The 24,355-nt window shown below is 46.3% G+C and overlaps 1 protein-coding gene across 1 annotated transcript in view; it reads left to right on the forward strand.

Annotated features, from left to right (window-relative positions):
* The first annotated feature begins 554 nt into the window (after positions 1-554).
* Positions 555-24,355, forward strand: part of LOC128502006 (unconventional myosin-X-like) — a 27,632-nt gene continuing 3,831 nt past the window's right edge. Inside the window, exons 1-33 of the mRNA XM_053471688.1 lie at positions 555-649; positions 4,754-4,912; positions 5,896-6,083; positions 7,262-7,390; positions 7,522-7,646; positions 8,208-8,221; positions 8,401-8,485; positions 9,049-9,152; positions 9,625-9,754; positions 10,697-10,815; positions 11,294-11,440; positions 11,562-11,662; positions 12,168-12,234; positions 12,339-12,431; positions 13,080-13,148; positions 13,575-13,657; positions 13,967-14,075; positions 14,391-14,471; positions 14,731-14,855; positions 15,185-15,299; positions 17,636-17,742; positions 19,401-19,691; positions 19,835-19,874; positions 20,173-20,967; positions 21,196-21,319; positions 21,656-21,902; positions 22,051-22,146; positions 22,377-22,470; positions 22,807-22,862; positions 23,066-23,208; positions 23,492-23,686; positions 23,768-23,925; positions 24,105-24,228. Of these exons, the coding sequence (XP_053327663.1) occupies positions 4,802-4,912; positions 5,896-6,083; positions 7,262-7,390; positions 7,522-7,646; positions 8,208-8,221; positions 8,401-8,485; positions 9,049-9,152; positions 9,625-9,754; positions 10,697-10,815; positions 11,294-11,440; positions 11,562-11,662; positions 12,168-12,234; positions 12,339-12,431; positions 13,080-13,148; positions 13,575-13,657; positions 13,967-14,075; positions 14,391-14,471; positions 14,731-14,855; positions 15,185-15,299; positions 17,636-17,742; positions 19,401-19,691; positions 19,835-19,874; positions 20,173-20,967; positions 21,196-21,319; positions 21,656-21,902; positions 22,051-22,146; positions 22,377-22,470; positions 22,807-22,862; positions 23,066-23,208; positions 23,492-23,686; positions 23,768-23,925; positions 24,105-24,228 (4,465 nt within the window). The 5' untranslated portion in view covers positions 555-649; positions 4,754-4,801. The remainder of the gene's footprint in view (positions 650-4,753; positions 4,913-5,895; positions 6,084-7,261; positions 7,391-7,521; positions 7,647-8,207; positions 8,222-8,400; positions 8,486-9,048; positions 9,153-9,624; positions 9,755-10,696; positions 10,816-11,293; positions 11,441-11,561; positions 11,663-12,167; positions 12,235-12,338; positions 12,432-13,079; positions 13,149-13,574; positions 13,658-13,966; positions 14,076-14,390; positions 14,472-14,730; positions 14,856-15,184; positions 15,300-17,635; positions 17,743-19,400; positions 19,692-19,834; positions 19,875-20,172; positions 20,968-21,195; positions 21,320-21,655; positions 21,903-22,050; positions 22,147-22,376; positions 22,471-22,806; positions 22,863-23,065; positions 23,209-23,491; positions 23,687-23,767; positions 23,926-24,104; positions 24,229-24,355) is intronic.

Raw genomic sequence — 24,355 nt, forward strand, 5'->3', positions numbered from 1 at the left:
CGTTTTCGCACCCGGGCCCCGCCACCCGGGGTGACTTATTATGTGTTTGAGAGTGTGGCGTGTATTATGGGACTCTATTCACACCGCTCCGTGATGTCTGCTCCTCCAATTCGCTGCGTGCGTGTCTGTCGACATGTGGGAGAGCGCTGGGGTGGAAACGATTAAATACATAAAGGGATTCAACAAACTACAAGGGGGGGGGGGGGCACATTTCAAAGGCGAGGAAATGCTAGAGGACGTAGTCACGTTATGGGCTTTGATGTACCCGGAGGGTGACAGAGGAGAGGAACAACCCCCCAAGGAGCTACACCACGTGGGGGTCTCAAACGCGTGGACTGTGCATACGGCTCCTGAATCCCAAACCAGGAACTCAGGAAGGTTTCAGTCTTTTTACACCACAAAAATCGGGCAGACCGGACGGGCCGAATGGCTCTTACCGGCCGTGAAATTCTATGCTCTCCATTTAATTCTGCTTGCGCGGCTGAGACTTGTGCGTATTTGGCGCTGGATGATTATTAATCGCCATTTTTGTGTCTCTTTTTCTCTCTAGGGGAGCCGAGTGTGGATTGTAACGAAAGGCGGTCTGCTTCCCGGTACCGTCACGTCCTGCAGCGACGGGGATGTTGTGTTCACGAGCGACTATGGACAGGTGAGTACTGGAGCAGGACTCTATGTCAACCTGATACATACTTGTTGGTTATATTAATGAGTGTAAGCTCCTTTGACCAGTGCCCTCCTCTACTGTCAAGTTGTCTTGCATACTACTTATGTCCTGTCTACCCATTGTACATCTCTACGGAATATGATGGCGCTATATAAAGCAATAAATAATAATGGCTTTAAATATGTTATCAGCTGCGGAGGTCACCCCAGTGCTAGGCGAGCGAGTGTTGCCCCTACTGGTGTCACGGCCTGGACCTCCGGCTTGACAGACGGCATTCCGAGGCTAATGTATAACGAGCCAGCTGTATACAGATGTCAGCCGTGTTATTTTAAGGGATTCTTGGCATTCCGCGCGGTGACCCGCCGCCCTGTCCCGTGTTAAGGCAGCGCAGACTCCCATGGAGGGACTTTCAGCTTGTGGCCCCCGTCTCGGCATGTGTCTCTGCCCTGGGGTCTGCGGAAGATACAGGATTGCTCAATGATCCACGCGGTAACCGCAGACTGAGATCATACATGGAGGAAACGCATACCTGAGGCGCTTTAAATATTAACCCTTTAATAGCCCGTCGTGAAGATTCTACGCAGTGACTCCTGAATGGCTCTAATCCCGGTCCTCATGGAAACCTTGACTTGCCGTTATTTAAAGATTCACTTAATTGAGTCACCTGTATTCAAGCAGGGACATAAACCATAACATGCTGGTAGCAAAAGACTTATACATGATTGTTCCAGACTGTGTCACCCTGAGAATCTGCCCCTTGAGAAAAGCCTTGAGATATCCTAAATGATATTTTGCCCTGGAGGGGGACAGAGCTGTATACAAAGGACATACAGATACGGTAAATGCCAGCTTCTCCGGCCAAAGACATCTCATCCAGTGAAAAGACTGGCTGTGTGTGATGGGAGTTGAACCCGGTTGTACCCAGTGATGACCCTCCTTGTAATGGCTAGGTTCTGCGCACTGTGTGTCCAAATGTTGCCCGCCATACTTGCTCAACCCCCCTCCAGGCTTTCCGGGAATGGAGTTCACGCGCTCCGAGTGTGATTGCACAACTTGTTGTTTGCTTGTGCAAATCTGTACATTCTCTTCACTGCACCGACTCGGTTATCCTCCGTCTAGAATATAAAAGTGACGATAATGTGAACAGAAACGGCGATCAGGCTTTATAAACGAGACTTTGTATCTAAATGATGTTATTCTGGACGTCACAGTAAAGCAACGAGGGGCCCCTCTCTGGCCGGCTGAGTTGTTGGGAGTTATCTGGGCTTTTTAATGATAAGCCTCGTTTATGTAAAAAGAGCCATAAAATTCTAGCAAAGGAATGTGTATAAACCGCAACAGAACTTTCTCGCTGGTTCCAGTTGCTTTTGGCCGGGCGCTTGAAAACGGGCTGAAAGGGGGTTAACGAACGCTTTTAACTCTCGATCTATACATTTGAGGAGCTGTAATGCTATATAAGGGCAACATATAGATCGGATTAACTGCTCCGTGCGACCCTGAGTTGTTTTTGTGCCGCGGGGTAAATATGCTGATTGGGGGCAGAATCCGTTCCCTACGAGGTAGCTTTTGGGATATTTTTAATTTTTTTTTTTCAATCTCCAATTTTTTTTTTCTGCAAGGTAGCCAAAAAACAATATTTTAGGTTGAAAATAGAAATGACATCGTCGGAAAGAGGTGACAAGCTTTAGCGGCAAATAAACAGGGATAATGAGTTTCCTTGAGGAAGTTTCTGGGTTGAGGGCTCGATCCGATCGAGATGATTCATTGAGCAGAGAAGACTTTTAACAGTGCAATATGTTCCTCGATACCACTTTGATTTGTTCCAAAAATTAGAAAAAATGTTTGTTTTAATATCAGACCAAATTAGTGGGACTTTGATTATGATTTTCTAACATTACTCGACCTCCCCTTTTTTTTTTTTTTCTTTAACACGGACTGTTGTAAACCGTGGTTGTGATCTGACAATTGGGTTTTTTGTTCTAAGATATACATTGTTGTGTAGGAACCTACCTGCCTATTAGAACTACGACCATGTATATTTTAAGAACAAAAGCCCCAATTGTCTTTTCCTTGTTACTATCGGTAGAATGTTGGATCCTCGAAATGTGCTCTGAACCTTCGGATGTCGTTGTTCTTAATCGCTCCCGTACCTGTTTGAGTGTTAGGGGGCATCTCCTTTTGAGGTTACCCACCTTTTCAATGTTTCTTCTTTGTTGCAATCTTTTTTTACAAAATATTTTTACGAAAGATATCCCATCTTTTTGATGAAAATATGCAAAAAATGTATTTTTTTTTTTTTTTTGGTCAAAAAAGCCAGAAGCTTGACCATAAACGAGTCGCTGAGTGATGTCGGCAGCTGACGTCCGGCAGACGTTGTGAATATATTTGTGTTCAGTCTTTATGTTCCAGTTTACTCTAAATAAGAACCTCCTCGGCGAGCGGAATTTATTCGGAATCTGTATGTAGAGACGGTAAATTATTGGGCAACAGTTTCCATTTTTTAAGCCGTATTATTTATGGTCTTGAAAAGTTACATTTACTGAGTAATCGAGTTTCTCAACTCTTCCCACCCCGATTATTTTTAGAGGAAATACATTTTTGTGGTTTGGTCGTGTTCGTGACATTAAGCGATGAAATAATGTACATTTCTACTTAAAAAAAAAAAAAAGAAAAAAAAAAAAAGAGATTTCTATCTGGTTTGGGTGATGAAAAGCAGAGCCCGGCTTCCAGCCGAGGGAATTTAAACAAAACGACTACTATCTGGGGTTTAAATGGAAGTTCAGAGTCTTTAGGTGGAAGATAGGAAGGATTAACCGCTGTGTACACGCTACACGTCTGTGTAATGTCACGGGTAGCAGAACGACTCCATGACACGAACACGCTTCTGACATGACGTAACGTGCAGCCGACAGATCCTTATTCTTACGGCTGGATACGTAGAAATTACCAGAAAATGTTACGTTTCGTAGATTGAGGTGACGATTCTGAACATGTAAGAATTAATAATAATATCATAAGCTTATTTCTAGAAGAAATAAGCAAACCGGCCGCTAAAACAAGGACTAAGGGCTTTGAGAGCCGTTCATGGTTTCCCCCAAGTGCGTAATATTATTATTGTTGTTGTGTTTTATTTTTTATTTAATTTTATAAGGCTGTCTTGTACAGTGGGCGATTCCTTTCAAGGGATCCGTGTATAAAGTGGATATCGAGGCAAAAGGTGATCATTGCTGACCTCTTTTGCTTGCGCCTACCCAGAATCCCTTGCACAATTTCTCACGACCTTCCTGCTTTGTAGATTTAGTGTTTTAGGGACTTTGTGGTACGTCTCCAAAATTCCCACAAAAAAGGAACAAAGTCGTCTAATGTATTAACCAAAGAAACCTCAGTAGGTTCGTTATCTGTGTCTGACGGCTAAATACGTAATGAAGTTATTGTGCTCGTAAAGACGGTGGAAGCTCGTTTAGGAACCCGAAAGTTAAATAAGCAATTATGAAAAAAGAAAGGAGAACAAAAGACTGAACTGAAAAGAATAGATGAGAAACTTACAGGCAAGGATAGAATTATTAAGTGAAACAAATGACTTCTGATAGTTTGTTGCAATATTTTCCCACCGTAAGCAAACCTGCGCGTTCTTACGTCAGACTGTGATGCGGACGTCTTGTCAGGGCCGGTGATCTAGAACAATCATCGGTGCTCGCCTTGGCCAATAGCCCATAAATCAGGTAGGTTTGAAACGCATGGATAGCTCACGAAACTTGAAACGCAAATTAAAGTAGTACTTTTTACTATTATCGGCAAATGGACCGCGAGCGATGAAAATCGTCCATCGACGGGAATGGGGAACGCGGCAAGATTTATAGAAGTCACCGGTTCTTATATTCAAATATCTGCAATAGAGCCTTAAGCGATGGTTTGGTGAATGTTGTAAATAATCTTATTTCTCGTTGTCTATAAGTGGTCACCGTCTGTCTCTTTAACGTCTGCTTCTCATCGGATTTTTGATTTCTTTTTGTGGGCCGCCTTGAAGGTGGTCTATGAGGCGTCCGCGAAGGACCCAAGGACTATAACGCGATTCTCTTGTGTCTTCAGGAGTTCGCTCACCCTCGCTCTTCCCTCTCCCGGGAGAACGTCCTCCCGATGCACCGGAGCAGCAGAGATGGCGTGGAGGACATGTCCCTGCTCTCCGACCTGCACGAGGCCGCCATAATGCTCAACCTGCACGTGCGATACCGGAACGACCTGATCTATGTAAGTAACCGCTTGTTTCCTGCCGATACCGTTTACCGTAACGTGTGTGTGTGTGTGTGTGTGTGTATATATATGTGTGTGTGTGTATATATATATGTGTGTGTGTGTGTATATATATATATATAATATACTCTCTCACACGTGCGCTCCGTTAAGCCGTTTATTGAGTATTGTAAGCAGACACAGAACGTGATCTTCCTGTAATAAGTTTGTACAGCTTTTGTTCTGAATTACGCTTCCTTGCGATACAGTAGCATATATTTGGGGGTATTAACACCCCCACCTCCCAGCATCTTGGCAATGGTGACCGTTTGCTTTGACCGCAGCTTCAGCACGCTGGCTCTTGCGGTATAACAAGAAGGTGCAAAAGATCTCTGTGTTATTCCTAGTCTCGTTTTTGTCTTTTTTATTTATTTTTTTCTCTGGACACCAACATATAGCCGTATGGCACAACAGAATGCCCAATAGCTATATGTGAGATACACAACCGCTCAAAAGTTTGGGGTCACAGCTGTTTTCATGGAAACCAAGTAAATTTCTGGCTGTAACATCATTGCAAACGGGTTTTCTAATGATGAATTAGTTTGAAACTTGGATCAGCGAACACAACGTGCCACTGGAACCCAGGAGTGATGGGAGTGATAAAGGGCCACTGGAACCCAGGAGTGATGGGAGTGATAAAGGGCCACTGGAACCCAGGAGTGATGGGAGTGATAAAGGGCCATTGGGACACAGGAGTGATGGGAGTGATAAAGGGCCTCTGTACGCCTATGAAGAGATTTCATTAAAAATCAGCAGTTTCCAGCTACAATAATCATTTACAACATTAACCCCGTCTGCGCTGGATTTTTAAGTGACCTCAAACTTTTGAACGGTGCTGTACATGTTCTTCTTTGTACACCAATCCATTAAAACGTTTATAATTATGAAGTTTCAATTCAAAAGTAACAATTCTTTTTCACCGCAACTGACTTTTCTTCCAGACAAACATAGGCTCCATCTTGGCGTCTGTTAACCCCTATAAGCCCATAGCTGGTTTGTACGACGAGGAAGCCGTGGATCTTTATAGCCGGCACCACTTGGGGGAGCTGCCGCCGCATATATTCGCCATCGCCAACGAATGCTACCGCTGCCTGTGGAAGAGACACGACAGCCAGTGTGTCCTCATTAGGTGAGACTCTATACCGCTGTCGCCCGTGGGCATCCGTTTGTGGGACTACAACTCCCATCATCCTCATGCAGAGAGATATTCCAACGATGGCTGAAGACCCGCACTTTTTAGCCCTGTGCCAGTGGGTGTAAGAATTTGTGTATGGCGTTAATGTGGTGTAATGTAACGGTGCAGCCCCTGGACTATTAATTGACCTTTTTGTATTGTGTTGTTAAAGGAAGTCTGAAAAGGTTCACAATAAAGGCTCCGCTTCCTGAGACTTCTGTGCGAATAATAAATCCCCAGGTGGCAGCGCGGCAACTCCACATATAAAACGCAGAACACGTGGCTTCTCTGTCTTTACTTCATAAAAGATTCAAGGCTTCTATTTAGAATGCCCGTCACGAGGCGCCGGAGGTAGCCTATTAATGTGTTGCTCCCCTGGCTGGCGTTGAAAGGGTTAACTACATACCGATTACCTGCGTTCGAATCTAAACCTTTAAATATACACTACGGTTCAAAAGTTTGGGGTCACTAAGAAAAGCACATTTTTGTCCCTTAAAACATGAAATGGATCAGAAATCCAGTGCAGACGGAATGTTGTAAATGCTGGAAGCGGCTGATTTTTAATGGAATCTCTTCATAGGTGTACAGAGGCCCTTTATCACTCCCATCACTCCTGTGTTCCAATGGTCCTTTATCACTCCCATCACTCCTGTGCTCCAATGGCCCTTTATCACTCCCATCACTCCTGTGTTCCAATGGCCCTTTATCACTCGCATCACTCCTGGGTTCCAATGGCCCTTTATCACTCCCATCACTCCTGTGTTCCAATGGCCCTTTATCACTCCCATCACTCCTGTGTTCCAATGGCCCTTTATCACTCCCATCACTCCTGTGCTCCAATGGCCCTTTATCACTCCCATCACTCCTGTGTTCCAATGGCACGTTGTGTTCGCTGATCCAAGTTTACGTTTAAAAGGCTAACTGATTGTTGGAAGGCCTTTTTGTAATTATGTTACAGCCAGAAATGTCCTTGTTTTCCATGAAAACAGCTGAGTGACGCCAAACCTTCGGACATTTGCGTATTGTCTAGCGTTACTCTCGACGCGCATGTAGCTCCTGGTGCGTTTGGGGTGAAATGGGACGTAAAAGAGCATTTTGCTGACTTTTTGTTTGTTTTGTTTGTTTGTTTACAGCGGTGAAAGCGGAGCTGGAAAAACAGAAAGCACCAAACTGCTGCTTAAATTCCTGTCGTCGATGAGCCAGACCTCCGCGGAAGGCGGCTGCAAGGAGACCCACGTGGAGGAAGCCATCATGGAGAGCAGGTGAGGGATGCGCGATATCTCCGCGGGACTCTTGGTGTTTCTCCGGAGAGTATTATCCGCGCATGCCCTGACGTTTCCCAGTTCCTGGGTGACCTTCTGATTGAATTCTTATTCATGTCTTCTCCCCGCAGCCCGATCCTTGAGGCTTTTGGAAACGCCAAGACCGTGTATAACAATAACTCCAGCCGCTTCGGGAAATTTATCCAACTTCACTTTTCCCAGCAGGGCCACATACAGGGAGGCCGAGTGGTGGATTGTATCCTTATCACCAAAACCGCACCGGGGTCGAGAACACTTCGTTTATTGTAGCGAAAAATGTCATTAGCATAAAGAGGACTTCATTAGCATATGGGGGACTTCATTAGCATAAGGAGGACTTCATTAGCATAAGGAGGACTTCATTAGCATTGCCTTAATATCGAATATCGAACGTCGAATGTTCTGCTCAGGGGCCGACGCGGCCGCGCACGTTCGTGTTAAAACCTAAAGCACAAGCCATGGGTCGCTTTGTTAAATGAATTTAATTCTGCCGACGCGTTGCGAAGGTGACGCTTCCCCTTTGAGTTTGAGGAAGCTCTCGATATTTGACCACAAACTAGGAACTAAATAACCTGAACGTACAGACGGATGCCCCTCACCTCTGATAATCCGGAAACTCAAAGAGGAAGAGAAATTACTTAATGCATCTGTTATATGTTTTGTGTTTCAGATCACCTTTAAATAGACTGCAGGAATTTTTTTTTTTTAAATAAATTTATTTTTTTTTATAAAAAAAAAAAAAAAAAAAAAGCTTTTTCCTTAACTCAGTGACTCTCAGATTTGTTGGAAAAGGTGAGTTATCGCATTGGATCTTCCTGGGGGGGGGCTTCTTGTAATATGCAGTTTATACCCATGAATAGTAACTTAATGTGTAAGATTCATCTTATTTTTTAATCGTTGGACTAACTAGATCACCTGTAACTTGTTCAGCATGCGCAGACTCTTCCTCACACCTCCCTTTTGTGTTCTAGACTCGCGTCACTCGTCAGAGCCCCGGGGAGAGGAATTATCACATATTCTACGCTCTGCTCTCCGGATCCAGCAAGGAAGACCGGGGTAAGGCGTTATTTTCTGCCGTCGTTTGGCGTAGACTGCAACGGCCGCGCGATCGCAAGGTTTCCAGCGTTGGATAACATGCATCTACTTTGGTAAATCCAAAAAATCCGATGGCTGGCGTTATGCCCTTTTCAGGGTCCCATTACCATCACCGGCCGGGGGGGGCGCGACGGGGTGCGGAATGCGCCGGGTGACGCCATCAGCGCAGAACTTGCTTTCCTCCTTCTGGGACTCTGTCCCACAATCAGAGATTTACGCTCTCACGGCAGCAGGACCGATCAGAGCGGACGCGATGCAATGACGTCCGCGCGCTCCGTATGGTCTGGCACTGGACGTGGTCCGCGGGGGTGAAGCCGTGAGTCACCGCACTGGCAGACACCGACCCTAGTGATGGCGCTGGCGCTTGGTGGTGGACGATTACAATGTTACGCTTGAGGAAGGCAGCCCTCGGAGCTTCTCGTGGATCAGATGTTACCGGTGTAGCTGCGGAATGTAACGATGAACACCAAACCCGGGGAGTTCTAATACCAAGACTTCATGAGTTCTTTTTCTTCTTCTTCTAGAATCCCTTTGTCTCTCCGATACTCACGGATACCAGTATCTCAGCACCTCGGGCTGCGTGACCGCGGACGGACTCAACGACAAGGACATGTATCAGAAGGTCATGGTGAGTCCTGCCCCGGTCTTTACCTCCGGCTGGTCGGTCTGTCTCTGATTCATCACGATACATTGTTTAACATTTAAATTTAGGATGAAGCCTCATGAAATAAGATCTGAGAACCGGAGAAATAGGTTTCCTCTCTTATAACACTCGGGTAAAAATGGATTTAGCCAAATTGGCCCAGGGGTGACGGAGCCGTCGGTTGAAGTCGATGCCAATTATTGGGCCAACTCAAAAAAAACATGGAGAGTCGCATAAGCCTTCGGGACTTCAAAGGCTCCAAAAACGTTATGTGACCCTACATCTCTTCATACGCTGGCCCCCGAAGACTTACTTTCAACTATATTATTATTATTATTATTATTATATAGCGACCTCATATTCCGCAGCGCTGTACAATGGGTAAACGTTACATAACGAGTAATTAGTAGTAGTTAAGAAGGGGTCCTGATGTCATTCTCTGCCTTTTTGCCCGCAGACCGCGCTCCACGTGATGGATTTTAACGAGGAGGAGATCCGGGAAGTGTGGAAACTTCTCTCTGGGATCCTGCAGCTGGGAAATCTCGAGTTTATGACGGCCGGCGGGGCGCAGATCACAACTAAAGCAGGTAATCCCGAACTGGGAAATCTTCAGCAGAGCTCCCAGCTGGACTACGCGGCCCGGCGCTGAACGCGTTCGCAGATATTAACTCTTTAAAGGTCAGAGCCGTTACTCTCCTAACCTCCTCTGAGATATCCTCAGGCTGCAGACTTCCCATAAATGCAAAGCATTAATTGCACCAGTCGTATGTCACTGCGCGACCACTGCCCCCTGCTGTTCCTCTGAGCGAACTACACCTTCATGTCATTCTTTTTTTGCTTTGAATCGTATTTATTATTCTCCATAAAACATATAACCTATAAACAACATAAACGTACATAATGAGTCTTAGGCATGCAGTCATAAATATAGCATTCAGCAAAACATACGGTCTGTTTTAATAATATTAATGATGTCATTAGAGGGGATAGAGCCTGATTTAAAAAAAAAAAAAAAAAAAAAAAAAAAAAAGATCTTTAAGAATCCGTATAATTGTATAAAATATGTGTTGGTTTGTTGCTACACAATGGGATTTATTGTATCTGGTTTACAAGGTATATTCAGAGTACATCTGCGGCTGGTAAAAGTGCTTTTTCCCCGCAGGGTTTTTTATTTCTTTTCTTTTCTTTTTTTTTAAGACCCCCCACAATCCAGTAACACGAGTATTTTCTTTCTCGAAATGATTTTAAATGTAACTGTTCCTGTAACACATAAATGCAATTAAAAACCATCTTTGTGTCATCCTATAAATGGTTATATAGCGTTACTATAAACACAAGTACGCTATTTTTATGACCTCATGATTAATATAAAGTTTCTCTTTCAGATGTTCACTTTTTATTTTAGTTTTTGTTTTATTTTGTTGGAGTAGGGAAATCAATTTCTCATTGATTAAAGTATTGGATGATCTCATTCCTGTAAAGTTCTCGTGCTTCTCTCCAGTCTCGGTTTTCATGTCTTTCTTCTTAAGTTCTCGGTGATGCCGCCGACCTATTGGGCTTGGATTCCTTCCAGCTTTCTGAGGTCCTGACCCAACGATCGATGATCCTGCGAGGGGAAGAGATTAGTTCCCCTCTGACTGTGGAGCAGGTGAGGAAGCTTGGAAACTGGGCCATTAATGGTCACTTATTTACTTTAAGATCAATTCATTGTTTCTAAGGCTACTGTAAAGTGCGAGGTCCGCATGATACAATGTATCGGGAAGAGATCGAGTACCTTGATCAATGTGGCGTTAGAGCGAATAAATGGCAGAATTACTCTAATTAAAGGGGGCGTCCAAGGAAAAAATATCTTGCTCCTTGAGCATAAACCCAGCGCCGCGCGCGGCAACAACAACCCCTCCTAGCACCACGCGGGCGGCAACAACCCCTCCTAGCGCCGTATACCATGATGTAGATCAGCATTGACAAAAACCTGGTTTCCTCTCATTTTTCCCCCCAATAAACTCCCTTTATGTATAGACCTGGAGGTCGCCGTCGTCAGTCGCGTGATCTTTTCCGCGCTCAAACGCAACGCTGAGCTGAGCCGTTGGCGGCCGTATTTCAATCGCATGCATTTTCTGTCCCAGGCTACAGACTCCAGAGACTCGCTTGCCATGGCGCTGTACGCCCAGTGCTTCTCCTGGCTCCTGGGGAAGATAAATTCTCGGATCAAAGGGAAAGACAACTTTAAGTCTGTCGGCATTCTGGATATTTTTGGCTTTGAGAACTTTCAGGTATTGTACATTCCGGCTTTTGCGTACCGGGGGGGGGGGCTTACAAACCGATTATCGTTGGTGGGATCTTCGTCGGAAGACCCCCAAAATGTTCTGATATTTTTTCTGTTGCTGTATTTAGGTGAATCGGTTTGAACAGTTTAACATTAACTACGCCAATGAGAAACTGCAGGAGTATTTCAACAAACACATCTTCTCCTTGGAGCAGCTGGAATACAACAGGTGAGCGTTGGGGAGGAAGAACAAGCAAGCGAGTTGTGTATTCGTTTTGGTTGTTTTTTGTCTCGAGCGGACAGCTGAACGGTCTGATTGTAGACGAGGCAGGTGATCTGGATCTCCAAAAAGGTCCAGCTGATCTGTGAGGTTTTATTACATCCACCTGCCATGAAGGATTGTTTCAATGACTTTGACAAAAGTAGGCCATACCTGGGAACTTCCAGGCTCCGGCTGCCGAGAGCCTTTCCTTTTTCGGAATATGGGTAGGTGGTCCTGTTGACGTTGGCCGGTGGTCCCATAGAAAGCTACTGGTGCCCCGCAGTCTCCGGGTAAAACCCAGAGAGACCCCAGGTATGGCTATATTTTTGTCATGGTGCTCAGTCCTTCCACTCCTGAACTTCACTAAGAAACAAAACTAATAATAATAAATAAAAGTAAATAAAACTATACATGGCATAATGTGCTATTACAGCAGTCCCATGTGATGTCATAATATATCTTTCTCATTCAGGGAGGGAATTCAATGGGAAGCTATTGACTGGATGGACAACGCAGAGTGCCTGGACCTTGTAGAGAAGGTAAAGTGTTTTGTTTTTTTGCTGGTTTTTCAGGATGGATGGTTGAGTCGGGGTGAAGTTATATATATATAATATTGATCTTCTGTTTCTACGTCCGTCTGTAGAAATTGGGGCTGTTGGCTCTGATCAACGAAGAAAGCCGTTTTCCAAAAGGCACAGACTTCACATTGCTTGAGAAGCTCCATGCCCAGCACGCCGTGAGTAACGTTATTGATTTAATATAGCTGTTTTTTAATGGAATCGCTCCATGGGTGTACAGAGGCCCTTTATCACTCCCATCACTCCTATATCACTCCCATCACTCCTGTGTTCCAATGGCCCTTTATCACTCCCATCACTCCCGTGTTCCAATGGCCCTTTATCACTCCCATCACTCCTAGGTTCCAATGGCCCTTTATCACTCCCATCACTCCTGTCTTCCAATGGCCCTTTATCACTCCCATCACTCCTGTCTTCCAATGGCCCTTTATCACTCCCATCACTCCTGTGTTCCAATGGCCCTTTATCACTCCCATCACTCCTGTCTTCCAATGGCCCTTTATCACTCCCATCACTCCTGTCTTCCAATGGCCCTTTATCACTCCCATCACTCCTGTCTTCCAATGGCACGTTGTGTTCGCTGATCCAAGTTTAAGTTTAAAAGGCTGATTGATGGTTAGAAAACCCTTTTGTAATTATGTTACAGCCAGAAATTTCCTTGTTTTCCATAAAAACAGCTCAGTGACCCCAAACGTTTGAACCATAGTGTGTGTTTGGTAGAGACCCGGTTTAGGGTACACTATAGGCAGAACCATCTTAACTTTAGAGAAAACTGAATTTCCTATTTTTTTGTATCTGTGCTCCAGAATAACCCGCATTATGTGAAGCCTCGCGTGACCGAGAACCAATTTGGAATCAAGCATTATGCCGGCGAGGTGAGTCCCGGATACACAGAACCCCCGCCCTGTATCTTCTATAGCAGATGTTTGTTCTCAGACGCTGTGTTGAAATGATCTCATGAGCTGGGCTACGACGTATGTATTATTATCGGGGGACTCTAGATTATATAGTAATGGAAGACGGCTTATTAAGACAAGCTTACTGGCAGCTTAAAGAGACCGTTTCAGCCTCCGAGGACTGCAATGCTCATCATGCAGCGCCGCAATGATGCGTTTTATCCTTCGGCAGCTGGAAGACCGGCAGGCAGTAATTCTTGATTATCAGATTGTGTTAAGCGTTAAGCTTTTTACACGGTGCATTGGGATTTCTTTTTCGTGGGATGTGGGGTTTTGTGTAAGGAAGGAGTTTATTTCGGTCGCTAGCGATAATACTCTGACTCGGGATCTCTGTTTTCATTCTAGGTCACGTATGATATACGGGGGTTTCTGGAAAAGAATCGAGACACATTCAGGGATGACATTCTCAACATGTTACGAGATAGCAGGTAACGCGGTTCTGTTACATTGTAACAGTGTATAACAATAGCCAAGTTTCTTTTATTAAAAAACACAAAAAACAAACAAACATGAATATTTTGCTGCTGAAAGGTTGTTATCCAGCCCTTTTTACATTTAATTGTTTTCAAGTGTAAAATGGCCTGACGTCAGGACTCCATAGGAGGACCTCACATGAGGTCGGCTACAAAGTATCCTGCAACCCAAAACCTCATAACGTTACTGTATAAAATACGAATGTCGCGTCGCGCATCAAGCATTCAAAGCTTCATCAATTTAACTTAAAATCTCTGTTTCAGGCTGGATTTTATCTACGATCTGTTTGAAAAAGTTTGCAGCAGAAGCGGCGAGGAAACTCTGAAAATGGGAACCCAACGCAAGAAGCCGACTGTCAGCTCCCAGTTCAGGGTATGTGTGACGTAAAAGAACCCCCCCCAGCATTGACGACCTGTAAGATGTACCCCCCCACCCCCATATTCAAAGTTTAGAACTTTTCTTTATTGTTCTGAATTTATATCGAGCCCATCTCTCAGGTCCTTCAGGATTAAATGTGTAACCCGTTGGGTAGTTGATGTATTTTTGGGGTCAGTTCTGGGCCAAATAGGATGTTCTTTATTACTGCACCACAATGGCTCCTGGTACTTACTGCCCTTAGTGCCTAAATGTAAAGTCTTGCCATTCGTTGCCTAATAATGCACTTTTTCTTCTTCTTTTTTTGTCTAGGAGTCTCTGCACTCCCTCATGGCCATGCTCAGCACTTCCAACCCTTTCTTCATCCGCTGCATAAAACCCAACACCGACAAGGTGAGTACGACCCGCTGAGACGTCATCCTCTGCGCCCCCCGGGCAGGAATCGTGTAAAGAAATAGAGAGATTGAGATTTTGTTTGTTTATCTACATTTAGTAACAACCCCCCCCAAATCGATACTAAAAATCTAGAACCCCTTTATTTTCTATAATTTCTGAGGTTCTCGAAATCTTTGTCCGTCTTTCGTGTTTTGGGTCTGAAGCCAGGTGCTGGAGTAAATTTAACCCTTTGATTCATCGATTATTTCTCTTTCAGCTCCCGAACACGTTTAGCCCGGACGTGGTTTTAAACCAGCTGCGATATTCGGGGATGCTGGAGACGGTGAAGATTCGCAGAGCGGGGTTCCCGGTACGCAGGCAGTACCAGGATTTTATGAGCAGGTGAGGTCCGTGGCGTGCCCGTGTTTCCGTGGTTGGCACGCGATCATACGCGTGAACTCAACCCGAGAAACGAACATACGGGACAAACACCCGACGTCTGAGTTCCGAACGGCTCACGGAATCTGACTTTCCCGTGCGAGGAGGACTGAATTCGGCTCCTCTGAACCTTTTAGTGAATATCCCGATGCGTAGGGCCGCTCTCGGATCTTAGTGATAGATTCCCCGATACGTGGTAGCGAGCTGCATAATCCCCATAAATGATTCCCTAACCTTTTTTTTTTAATAATAAAGTACCGTTTTCATTATTATTGACCCCGACGTGTTTGCAGGTATAAGATGCTTCTAAGGAGTATTAAAGGTGAAGGCGACCCTCGGGCGACGTGCGCTGCGTTCCTGCAGTCTTACGATGGCAGTAAGAAGGAGTGGCAGCTCGGAAAGACCAAGGTGAGGACGCCATCCTTACTAATAATACTTTAGTGTTTGTCGCTTTCATGCCCAGTTGGTGTTGTACAAGTGAGGTATCTCTGATCCACCAAGCGGCGATCTAATGTGCGGCAATCACCCTCCCTCACCGACGCTGCCTGGCAAGGAGTGATGTCATTTCCGGCACGTAGTACAGCGAGGGTGTGTGTGTGTATGTGTGTATGTGTGTGTGTGTGTGCGTGTGTGTATATGTATTGGTGAATATGTGTGTGTGTGTGTGTATTGGGGGTCACAATAGAAGTTAGAGGATAAAAAATGTAAAAGGCAGGCAAGGAAAATAAAAGAAAAAAAGTGAGGAAAAGATGTCAGCAAAGTGGGGGAAAAAGGCAAAAGAAAGCTTTCTGTTGCCGGCTTCTTGGTGATGTTAGACCTCCGCGAGCGAGGCGCACTCCGCACGTCGGCATCTCTTGGTGGGCGAGATGGAGTGGTGGAATTCCATGGGTCACACGTGAGGAACGCGAGCGCCCGGCTTGGTGACATCGGATGGATATGGAGTGTGACGGGGAACAGAGCCGAGTCCCGCGGGTCTCCCCCTCGCGGGGGGGGTCATGCCGGGGAATAATAGAGAGAGCACTCATGCTGTGTGTCACGGGGCTCGTGGATGGTGTCAAAAGCTAAGTGCCTCGGGGCAGAGACCGGGAAACAAAGTCCCTTTTGTTTTGTTCAAGGTTAGAGGCCCCCCCCCCCGCTTTGTGAAAGGCTTCTCTGTAAGAACGGCCACCGTTATCGCAGTTCATGTTGATTTTAACGTGGATTGCGCTGTCGGCTCGTCAGCTTACTAATTCCCTTCGCCGTTAGACACAATTCTGAGTGCCGTCCGATTCTAAAGCCAAAAAGTGTACACCGCTCTCTTCTGACTGCAATAGGTGCTGCGATCGCAGATCTGTCTCGCCAGCGCTAATCTGCTCGTTTTTCCTCCTCTTTCCTTTTCTCTTTATTCCCTTTATTTTTCTTTCTCTTTTTTCCTCCTTTTGCTCCCCCCCTCCTTTTTTCCCCTTTATTTCTTTTCCCCCCTCTTTTTCCATTTTTCTTTGGTCTTCCTCTTGCCACCATTAGAGAGTAACTGGAATGGAATCTTTGAGATGGACGCTTAACGGCGTTGGTTAATATTTGGAGTCTCGCCCCCAGCTGGTGAATTGTCCAGGCATAAATTTACCAAAAATGTTAAAATTCAGCATCCTATATATTTACCCCCAAAAGAGCAAAACACTCCTACAGCGTACACTTCATTGAATACGGTCTACTCGCGCATTCTAAGAGTGTTCCCGCATCGTTCTTGCTGTCTAATAATACTCCGCTGCAGCCCTCGCTCGCCCAGCGCCTCCGGCGACTCTCTAACTTGGCTGCGTGCGCTTTCTCTCCCGCTGATTGTTTGTAAACGGAAGGAACGGCTTCTGGAAGGAAGCCGGGGGAGTCGGGGGATTCTTTGTTTCTTTAGGAAATAAAACCGTTGCGTTCATTCTTACTGCCCGGGACTGCGAGCGGCGAGCGGGGTAATGAGGGTGACGGGCAGAGCCCTCTGCGGGGTCTCTTGGGTGTCCGTTTTTCTGTCCCGTCTGCCCATCCTCTTGGGTTCTTTTATGTCGTGTCTGTGATTTTTATGTTTGTTTTGTTTGTCCGCGGCTCCTCCGTAGAAGCCCCTGCATTAGATTCATGCAGGGGTTAAATTATTTTGATATCTCCTTATTTTAGCGTTTAATAAGATATTTACTTCCTTTTTTCTCTCTATGAATATTCTCTACCCCGTCTGTCCCCTCTTAGTATATTCTGTATCTGTGGTCCCGCGCACTCTGATTGTTGTTACATTGTATCTCGTGCGTTCATTCTGAATTATGAAGGGCCGGTCTGGTGAGTTTACCCCCGTGGGAAGGGCTAGCCCTGTATAATGCATAATGAAATCTGTATATTTCCCCCCCAGTTTCTGCAGTCTCTCGGGTTCCTCTCTGCTCCTGGCTCTCTCATTCTGGCTCTGACCGGTCTCTGTCCCTGCATTGTCTCTTTCTCTTGTGAGTGTCGGTGGTGTCTCGCTTCAGACTCCTCTGTGTGGGTCTCTCCCCCACACCTCCTCTCCCCCACGCCTCCTCTCCCCACTCTCCTCCCCGCGCCGAGCTCTTGGCTCTCTCTACGGCCGGGAGGCTGGTACTAGAGGGAGCGACAGATGCTGGATGCGTTCAGACATAACTACATTGTGCTTGTCCCGCCGTCAAGAAAGGGGCTCTGTCTGTCTGATGCGCGGCGTGCCACCTGTCACCGGGCTATCGCCACCTCCGTGAACGGACTTTATTCCTCGCCCGCAGGTGTTCCTCAAAGAAGCTTTGGAGCAGAAGCTCGAAAAAAGCCGTGACCAGGAACTCAAGAGAGCAGCTTTGGTGATCCAAGCGCACGTCCAAGGATACATCGCAAGGTAACCCTGATTTCTTACTCTGATGTTACATTTAACACATGTGGACTACAACTCCCATCATGTAGAACCAGCAGCGGGCATGACTACTGGTGTCAGAATACGTGCTGCTCGTCCCAGAATGCTCAGTCACCGTATGGCTGGTTGAGCGTGATGGGAATTATCTGCAAAGCAGCTTGTATAGCTTGGGGTTCTGTGTACAACTCTCACCCTATTCAGCTGTGCATGATGGGAGTTGCAATTTACAGTAATCTGAGGACCTGAATTAACCTAATTCTTGTTCCTGATTGGGGTTTTTTGTTCTTGGAACACCATAACAAATTCTCTTGACACTCGAATAGAAGAGCACTGTTTAGCCGACGTGGGCCTTAACGCCCCAAGGTGAAGACGTGGTCTCTGTTAGGGGGCAGCCGATAAAGATTGAGTTGTCAAGGGACGGAGCCGCATTGCTGCCCCGAGTCCCTGAATCCGGGAGGAGGATGTGCGAGAACAGAGACAGGAAAGCACTGTTTTTAACGTGTTATAGCATACAATAGTTTAACCCTATCCACGCGGGGGGGGGGGGTGTTTGGCACGCTGGTTAATTATTATTTAGCTCCAGATTATCTGCACCTGTTGCCGTCCGGTCTCTGGACTTCCCAGCAGATGCAGCCGGCGTTCGCCCTCGGACGGTCACAATGCGGGTTACTGTATGGGCCGCTCCTGGGACGGCAGCTGCCTTCCTGCTGGTAAACCTGCAACTCCTATCACACCCAACCAGTCATGGGATTTAGTACAGTGGGCCCTAAAGTTACACGTTAACCCTTGAGTGGGCTTCAGATATGGTGGGCTAAGGGAGTTGCAGGTGGGTCCCACAGCTATACCCTTCTTCTAGATCTCATTTACCATCTCTGGCCCTTTAATGCCCCCCCCTCTATATCCCAGTAGAGTTCGGTCTCTCGTCTCGCTCCCCCCAACATCCCTTCTTTTTCACCTTCAACTTAATTATAATCCGAAATTCTGAGTCCCAAAATTCATTTTCCTTGCTAAAGCCATGTGATGGGGGTGTTTGGGGGGGGGGTCTATTTGGAAGGGATGTGATGGGGATGTTTGGAGGGGATGTTTATTTGGAAGGGATATGATGGGGGGTGTTGGGGGGGTCGTCTATTTGGAAGGCATATGATGGGGGTGTTTGGAGGGGATGTTTATTTGGCCGGGATGTGATGGGGGGGGGGTGTTACGTCCAGCTACGTTTTCTATTCTTAGTAGCGCTCTATATTTAGGTTGAGAGTGCAGGATGCTGGAGTAGTTTGAGGTATCGAGGAAGGAAAGATGGGCTTTTGTGTGCGGGGAGGAGCGTTGAGTATAAGAGTGTGCGAGCGTGCGCAGTGCTGCGGTCACACCACCATTAGAACGCGCTGCTCTGTTGTAGAATGTGCCGGGTCAGAAACAAACTAAATACAGCACCCGTGTTACAACGTAGCTAAACTCAATAGAATAGATTTTACTATTAGAGTGCTGGAGTACAGAGTTAATTCAGAGTAAGGATTGCATTAGAATGCGGCAATGTGACTTCGTATGAAGCAAAATGCCCCAAACTGCCCTGGAAAAAAATGGTCTCGCTGACAAATCCATCTGAAAGCTGATACTAACACCGTGCGTTCTTCTCCGCTCCTCCATAGGAAGCGCTATAAGCAGGTCTGCGGGTGGATAGTCACAATCCAGAAAAACTATAGAGCGCATTACTGGAGATCCGCGTTCCTTCGCCTCCGTAAATCCGCCGTCCACTTCCAGAAGCACTGGCGTGGCAGAGCCGCGCGGCTCCTTTTCCAGCAGATGCTGGAGGAAGAGCGGAAACGGCGGGAAGAGGAAGAGCGGAGAAGGAAAGAGGAGGAGGAGAGGAGAAGGCAGGAGCTGGAAGAACAGAGGAGGATTGAGGAGGAAAGAAAAAGACAAGAAGAAGCAGAGAGAAGGTAAAGAAAGATCAGATATATCTAGGGCTAGAATATGAAACCAATAATAATAATATATAACTGCACGTATATACTAGAACAAGGATTACGTCTTAAAATATTTATCTACGTGTTCGCAACTATTTGTCTCCCCTTTGTCCTAGGGAACAAGAGAGACTGGAGGCCGAGCTTCGGGCTGCTCAGGTTGGTTTCCCAACTTCAATGAGAGTAATTTTGTATCGCTCCGGAATCGTAGCGTCTAATGGGTTGTGGATCATCGTAGGGATACTTTCTGCAGGTGATGTACTGACCCCCTGGACCACAAAGACCTCGGAGCTGACAATTATATTTCAGTGTCCGAGACGCAAAGAGATAATGCAACTTGAGCCGGGTCAGAAGGGGTCATCGTGTTTTCATTGACAGACTTTGCATACATTAAAAGTTCTATAAGAAGAACAGTTATTGTGAGTTTACTTTGATTGAATGTTTTGTTTTAACTCAGGAAGAGCAAGAGAAAGCTAGGAACTTGGAAAACCTTCTTCAAGAAGAGGAGAGACGCCAAATGGAGGAGATCCTGCGGCTGGAGAAGGAGATTGAGAAGCTGAATCAACAACAAAAACTGGATGGTATCTCCATCACTTGCGTGGACACGCGCAACGCGGTGACCCGGCAGCGGGAGGAACAAATCCACAAGCTGGAGAAGGAAGCCTCCCGGGTGGCTCAGGAATTCCTAGAGTTGCTGGACTTCGGGAATTTGGATGAAAGCACCCAAAGCTTGGAGAATGGAATTGACGGGACGCTCAACATGGGGGGCAGCGTGGTGGCGCCTTTAGCTGAAGATGAGGTGGATGAAGGGTTTCACGCAGACGATGAAGCTTTTCCCCCTCCTCCTCCAATGTTGCTGGACGATGCTGACCTAATATCCAGCGAGAGCTCCGAGGAACAGACCTACGCGAAAATTCAACCGGAACTTCCCGATGAGCAGAGTAGGACCAGTGCGCCCGATTCCCCGGGCGAACCTTTATCGGGTGAAGACGTTTACAGTGCCCTATCTCAGAAGTCGGAAAGCATATATCACTGTGTGTCGGATACGCTGAGCAACAGCGACGAGGCACAGGAACCCATTTACAGCTACCCTCCCGACGTGGAGTCCGACTACGATCATGAAGAGTTTGAGGAAGGTCCACCGGGTTCTGTGGACACAACAAACCTAAGCGATGGTCATCTGACAGATGAGGAGGTTCTAAGGATCTCCAAGCCGGGCAGCTTTGGATCTCAGTGTGGGAGTTTGGATTCGGTGAGTCTACAGAAGTTACTAGATGTGATGAGCGCCTAGTGTATGCGCCGAGTCAAACCAGTAGAAGTCTTTTCTTTATTGCCCACCAGGAAACGATCCTATGCCCCTCTACCTCGCTTTTGATGTAATATCCACACTGGGTTTAGTAGGTTTCTGGGCCTGAAGGATGAACGTCGTTTTGGACTCTTTGACCTTTAAAGACCGTTGTATTTTTTTTTTTTATTGCAGTTTTTGGACAGCGACGATGAAGCAGACAGTCACATTGACACCGATGAAGAGTTAATGACCAGTCGAGTGACTCTGTTTAACGGAGGGGGTCCTCCATATTTCCACAGTTATCTCTACATGAAAGGTATGGCTCCTCTACCCCACAGGGTTCAAAATGTGCAGCCTCAAAGCATATGTTTGAACCTCAGGGCAAGACTTTGTTCTACCTTCTGCCGGTGAATGAGATAGTATCTGTACTAGGAAAATCTAAAATGCGTTTATCGCATTGGTAAATATTTCTAACAGACATGGGTTGTAGTTGGCTGTACTAGCGTAGATTGCTTCTAGAACCTCAAAAACATCCCCTGAATCTACAATACTATAGTATTGTTCCAGCATTACACAATGGTTGAGTTACAATGTATTTAACAAAGAAACCACATACAATGCAGACATGTGTCTGATGCTCTTGTCCTTCCAGCCGGTGGCCTCATGAACCTCTGGAGACGCCGCTGGTGCGTGTTGAAGGACGAGACGTTCATGTGGTTCCGCACCAAGCAGGAGGCTCTGAAATCCGGTTGGCTTTATAAGAAAGGAGGGGGGATGTCCACCCTGTCGCGGCGCAATTGGAAACGCCGCTGGTTTGTGCTGCGCGAGTCCAAGCTCATGTACTTTGAGAATGATAGTGAGGAACGCTTGAGAGGGACCATCGATATAAGGATGGCCAAGTAAGTGGTCAAAGCAAGGACGTAATTTTAAGTCTATCGCTACGAATGGTCACAGCGGTCAGGACCCTCAGCTGTATCGTTTTGATAGTTGCTACGTCCCGTGTAGCCTTCCTTTTACTTTGTCGTCTAATCGTTTCTGTTTTTTCAGATCCATTATAGACATTCACGAGAAGGAAAACGCGTTGGACGTCGTGACGGAAGAAAGAACGTATCACATTGTGGCTGAGACGCCAGAAGATGCGAGGTGCGGATAATTGTCTCCCCGATACGCCGAGCCGGTCATGCATGATGTTGCTTACGAAGTCATCCGATTAGATCTACAACCGCTTGACATGATTCTCCATTGACGCGTTTCGCTGACTCTTTGGTGCTTTATATAAAACCAGACCATGAAGTTAATGTGTGATCTGACCTGCGTATACACGATGGTGATAAAACGATTAAAATTCTTTTCTCTCCTTTTTTTTGTGTCAGCGGCTGGTTTAATGTCCTCAGCAGAGTCCACACCGCGACCGCCCAGCAGCTGCGAGAAATGAGGGATGAGCAAGCCAACCCCAAAAACGCCGTGGTGAGTCCGGAACGTTTCCTAAATGAAATACGGAACGTGGACTCTGAATTTCTCGGAGTGCTACCTTCCACCGGATCGCGGCTTCCAAACCACTCACTGTGGGCTTAACCTCGTTTCAACAGCCAAAACAGAGCTTTCTATCCATTTTGCATCCGTTTAATCTGACGGCTTCACCCAGGGCTCCATCAGAACCGACACTGGGGAATAAAGAAAAGAAATAGACGTTCATGGGAGGTTCTGACGGGAGAGAAGAGCCTTTCCCTTCCGGGGTTTATCCAACATTATTAGAAGTTTTAATGATCGCCGATTTAAATATTCTCTTTTTTACTCCTGCAGGGGACTCTGGATGTGGGTCTCATAGACTCTGTCTGCGCCTCGGACTGTCCCGACAGGTACGACCTCGCTGGCTGTCTCATTTACCGTATTTATATATTCTTTCCGGAATCCGTCTGTTCCTTTACGTTATAAAGCTGTTTATTTCACTCCCAAATTAACTAAAAAAACATAATTTTTGCATTATATTTTTTTCTTATTTTGCTGATCTGCGGACTTGGGGTTTAGCAAACAATTTTAATGTTTTTTTTTTTTTTTTCAGGCCGAACTCGTTTGTGATAATCACGGCAAACAGAGTTATTCACTGTAACACGGATATCGCGGAGGAGATGCACCACTGGATCTCCCTGCTGCAGAAGCCTCGGGGAGAGGCCAAGGTGGACGGCCAGGAGTTCCTCGTGAGAGGTAATGGAATTGCCGGGTGTTTAGAGGCTCGCGTTGGCCCCCAATACACAGATATAATAAGGTCATCTTCACCAGGCTGCAAAAACCATGCATGCCATGGATATCTCTGCCCCAGCTCAGGGTAGTTGGCATATAGTTCTGTGATTGACCCTATAGTGTGAGACCTATTTTTTGGTAACACTGTAGCTCCGGTAACAATTAGCAACCCAACAGTGATGGAGGTCATCTGTTTCTATCGCTATTACTCTAATCCTATCTTGGTGGCACTCCACTCTACTTATAGGTTGGCTCCATAAGGAGGTTCAGAACAGCAATAAAATGGCGTCCTTAAAACTGAAGCGGCGTTGGTTTGTGCTGACCCGAAACGCCCTAGATTACTACAAGTCGTCCGAACGCATGGCGTCCAAGCTCGGAACGCTTGTTCTCAACAGCCTTTGTTCGGTGGTGCAGCCGGATGAGAAGACCCATGCGGAAACAGGTAGCCGGACGCGAATGAAATGTGCCGGTGTCTGATGCTTCTTCATCTGTATTCATCGTTAATCCATGTCCATTCTCCCAGGTTATTGGAACATTATAGTCTGCGGTCGCAAACACTCTTACAGACTCTACACCAAGCTGCTCAACGAAGCCATGAGGTGGGCTAACGCCATCCAGGGGGTGATTGACAGCAAAGCTCCCATACAGACCCCGACTCAACAGCTTATCAGAGACATAAAGGTAATTGCCAGCGCCGCTCCATTCCGAATGATTGGCGCCTACGAGTTATAGGTGCTGCGGAACGTGTTATACACGCAAGTACTCTTACCCTGCAGCACGTTGTTTTGAAATGTTGGAGTTTCTGTCTTTAGTTTGGACCCTGATGCGCTTTATTTTATTTTTTTTTGTTAAATTCATAGGAAAACAGTTTGAACGGAGAAGCCGTGGAACAAACATACAGAAGAAACCCTATACTGCGATACACGCATCACCCTCTCCATTCACCTCTCCTACCGCTGCCTTACGGGGACCTCAACCTCAACCGTACGTATCGTCTTCTGGGCCACGTGACGCTCCGTAGGGTTTCATTCACTTACATCTCACATGGTGTAAGAAAACGATGCCAGCCCTGAGCCACCAAAGTAGAGTTTGCCAGTCGAGGTGGACGAGT

This window comes from Spea bombifrons, chromosome 7, assembly GCF_027358695.1.
Source record: "Spea bombifrons isolate aSpeBom1 chromosome 7, aSpeBom1.2.pri, whole genome shotgun sequence".
Lineage (NCBI taxonomy): Eukaryota > Metazoa > Chordata > Amphibia > Anura > Pelobatidae > Spea > Spea bombifrons.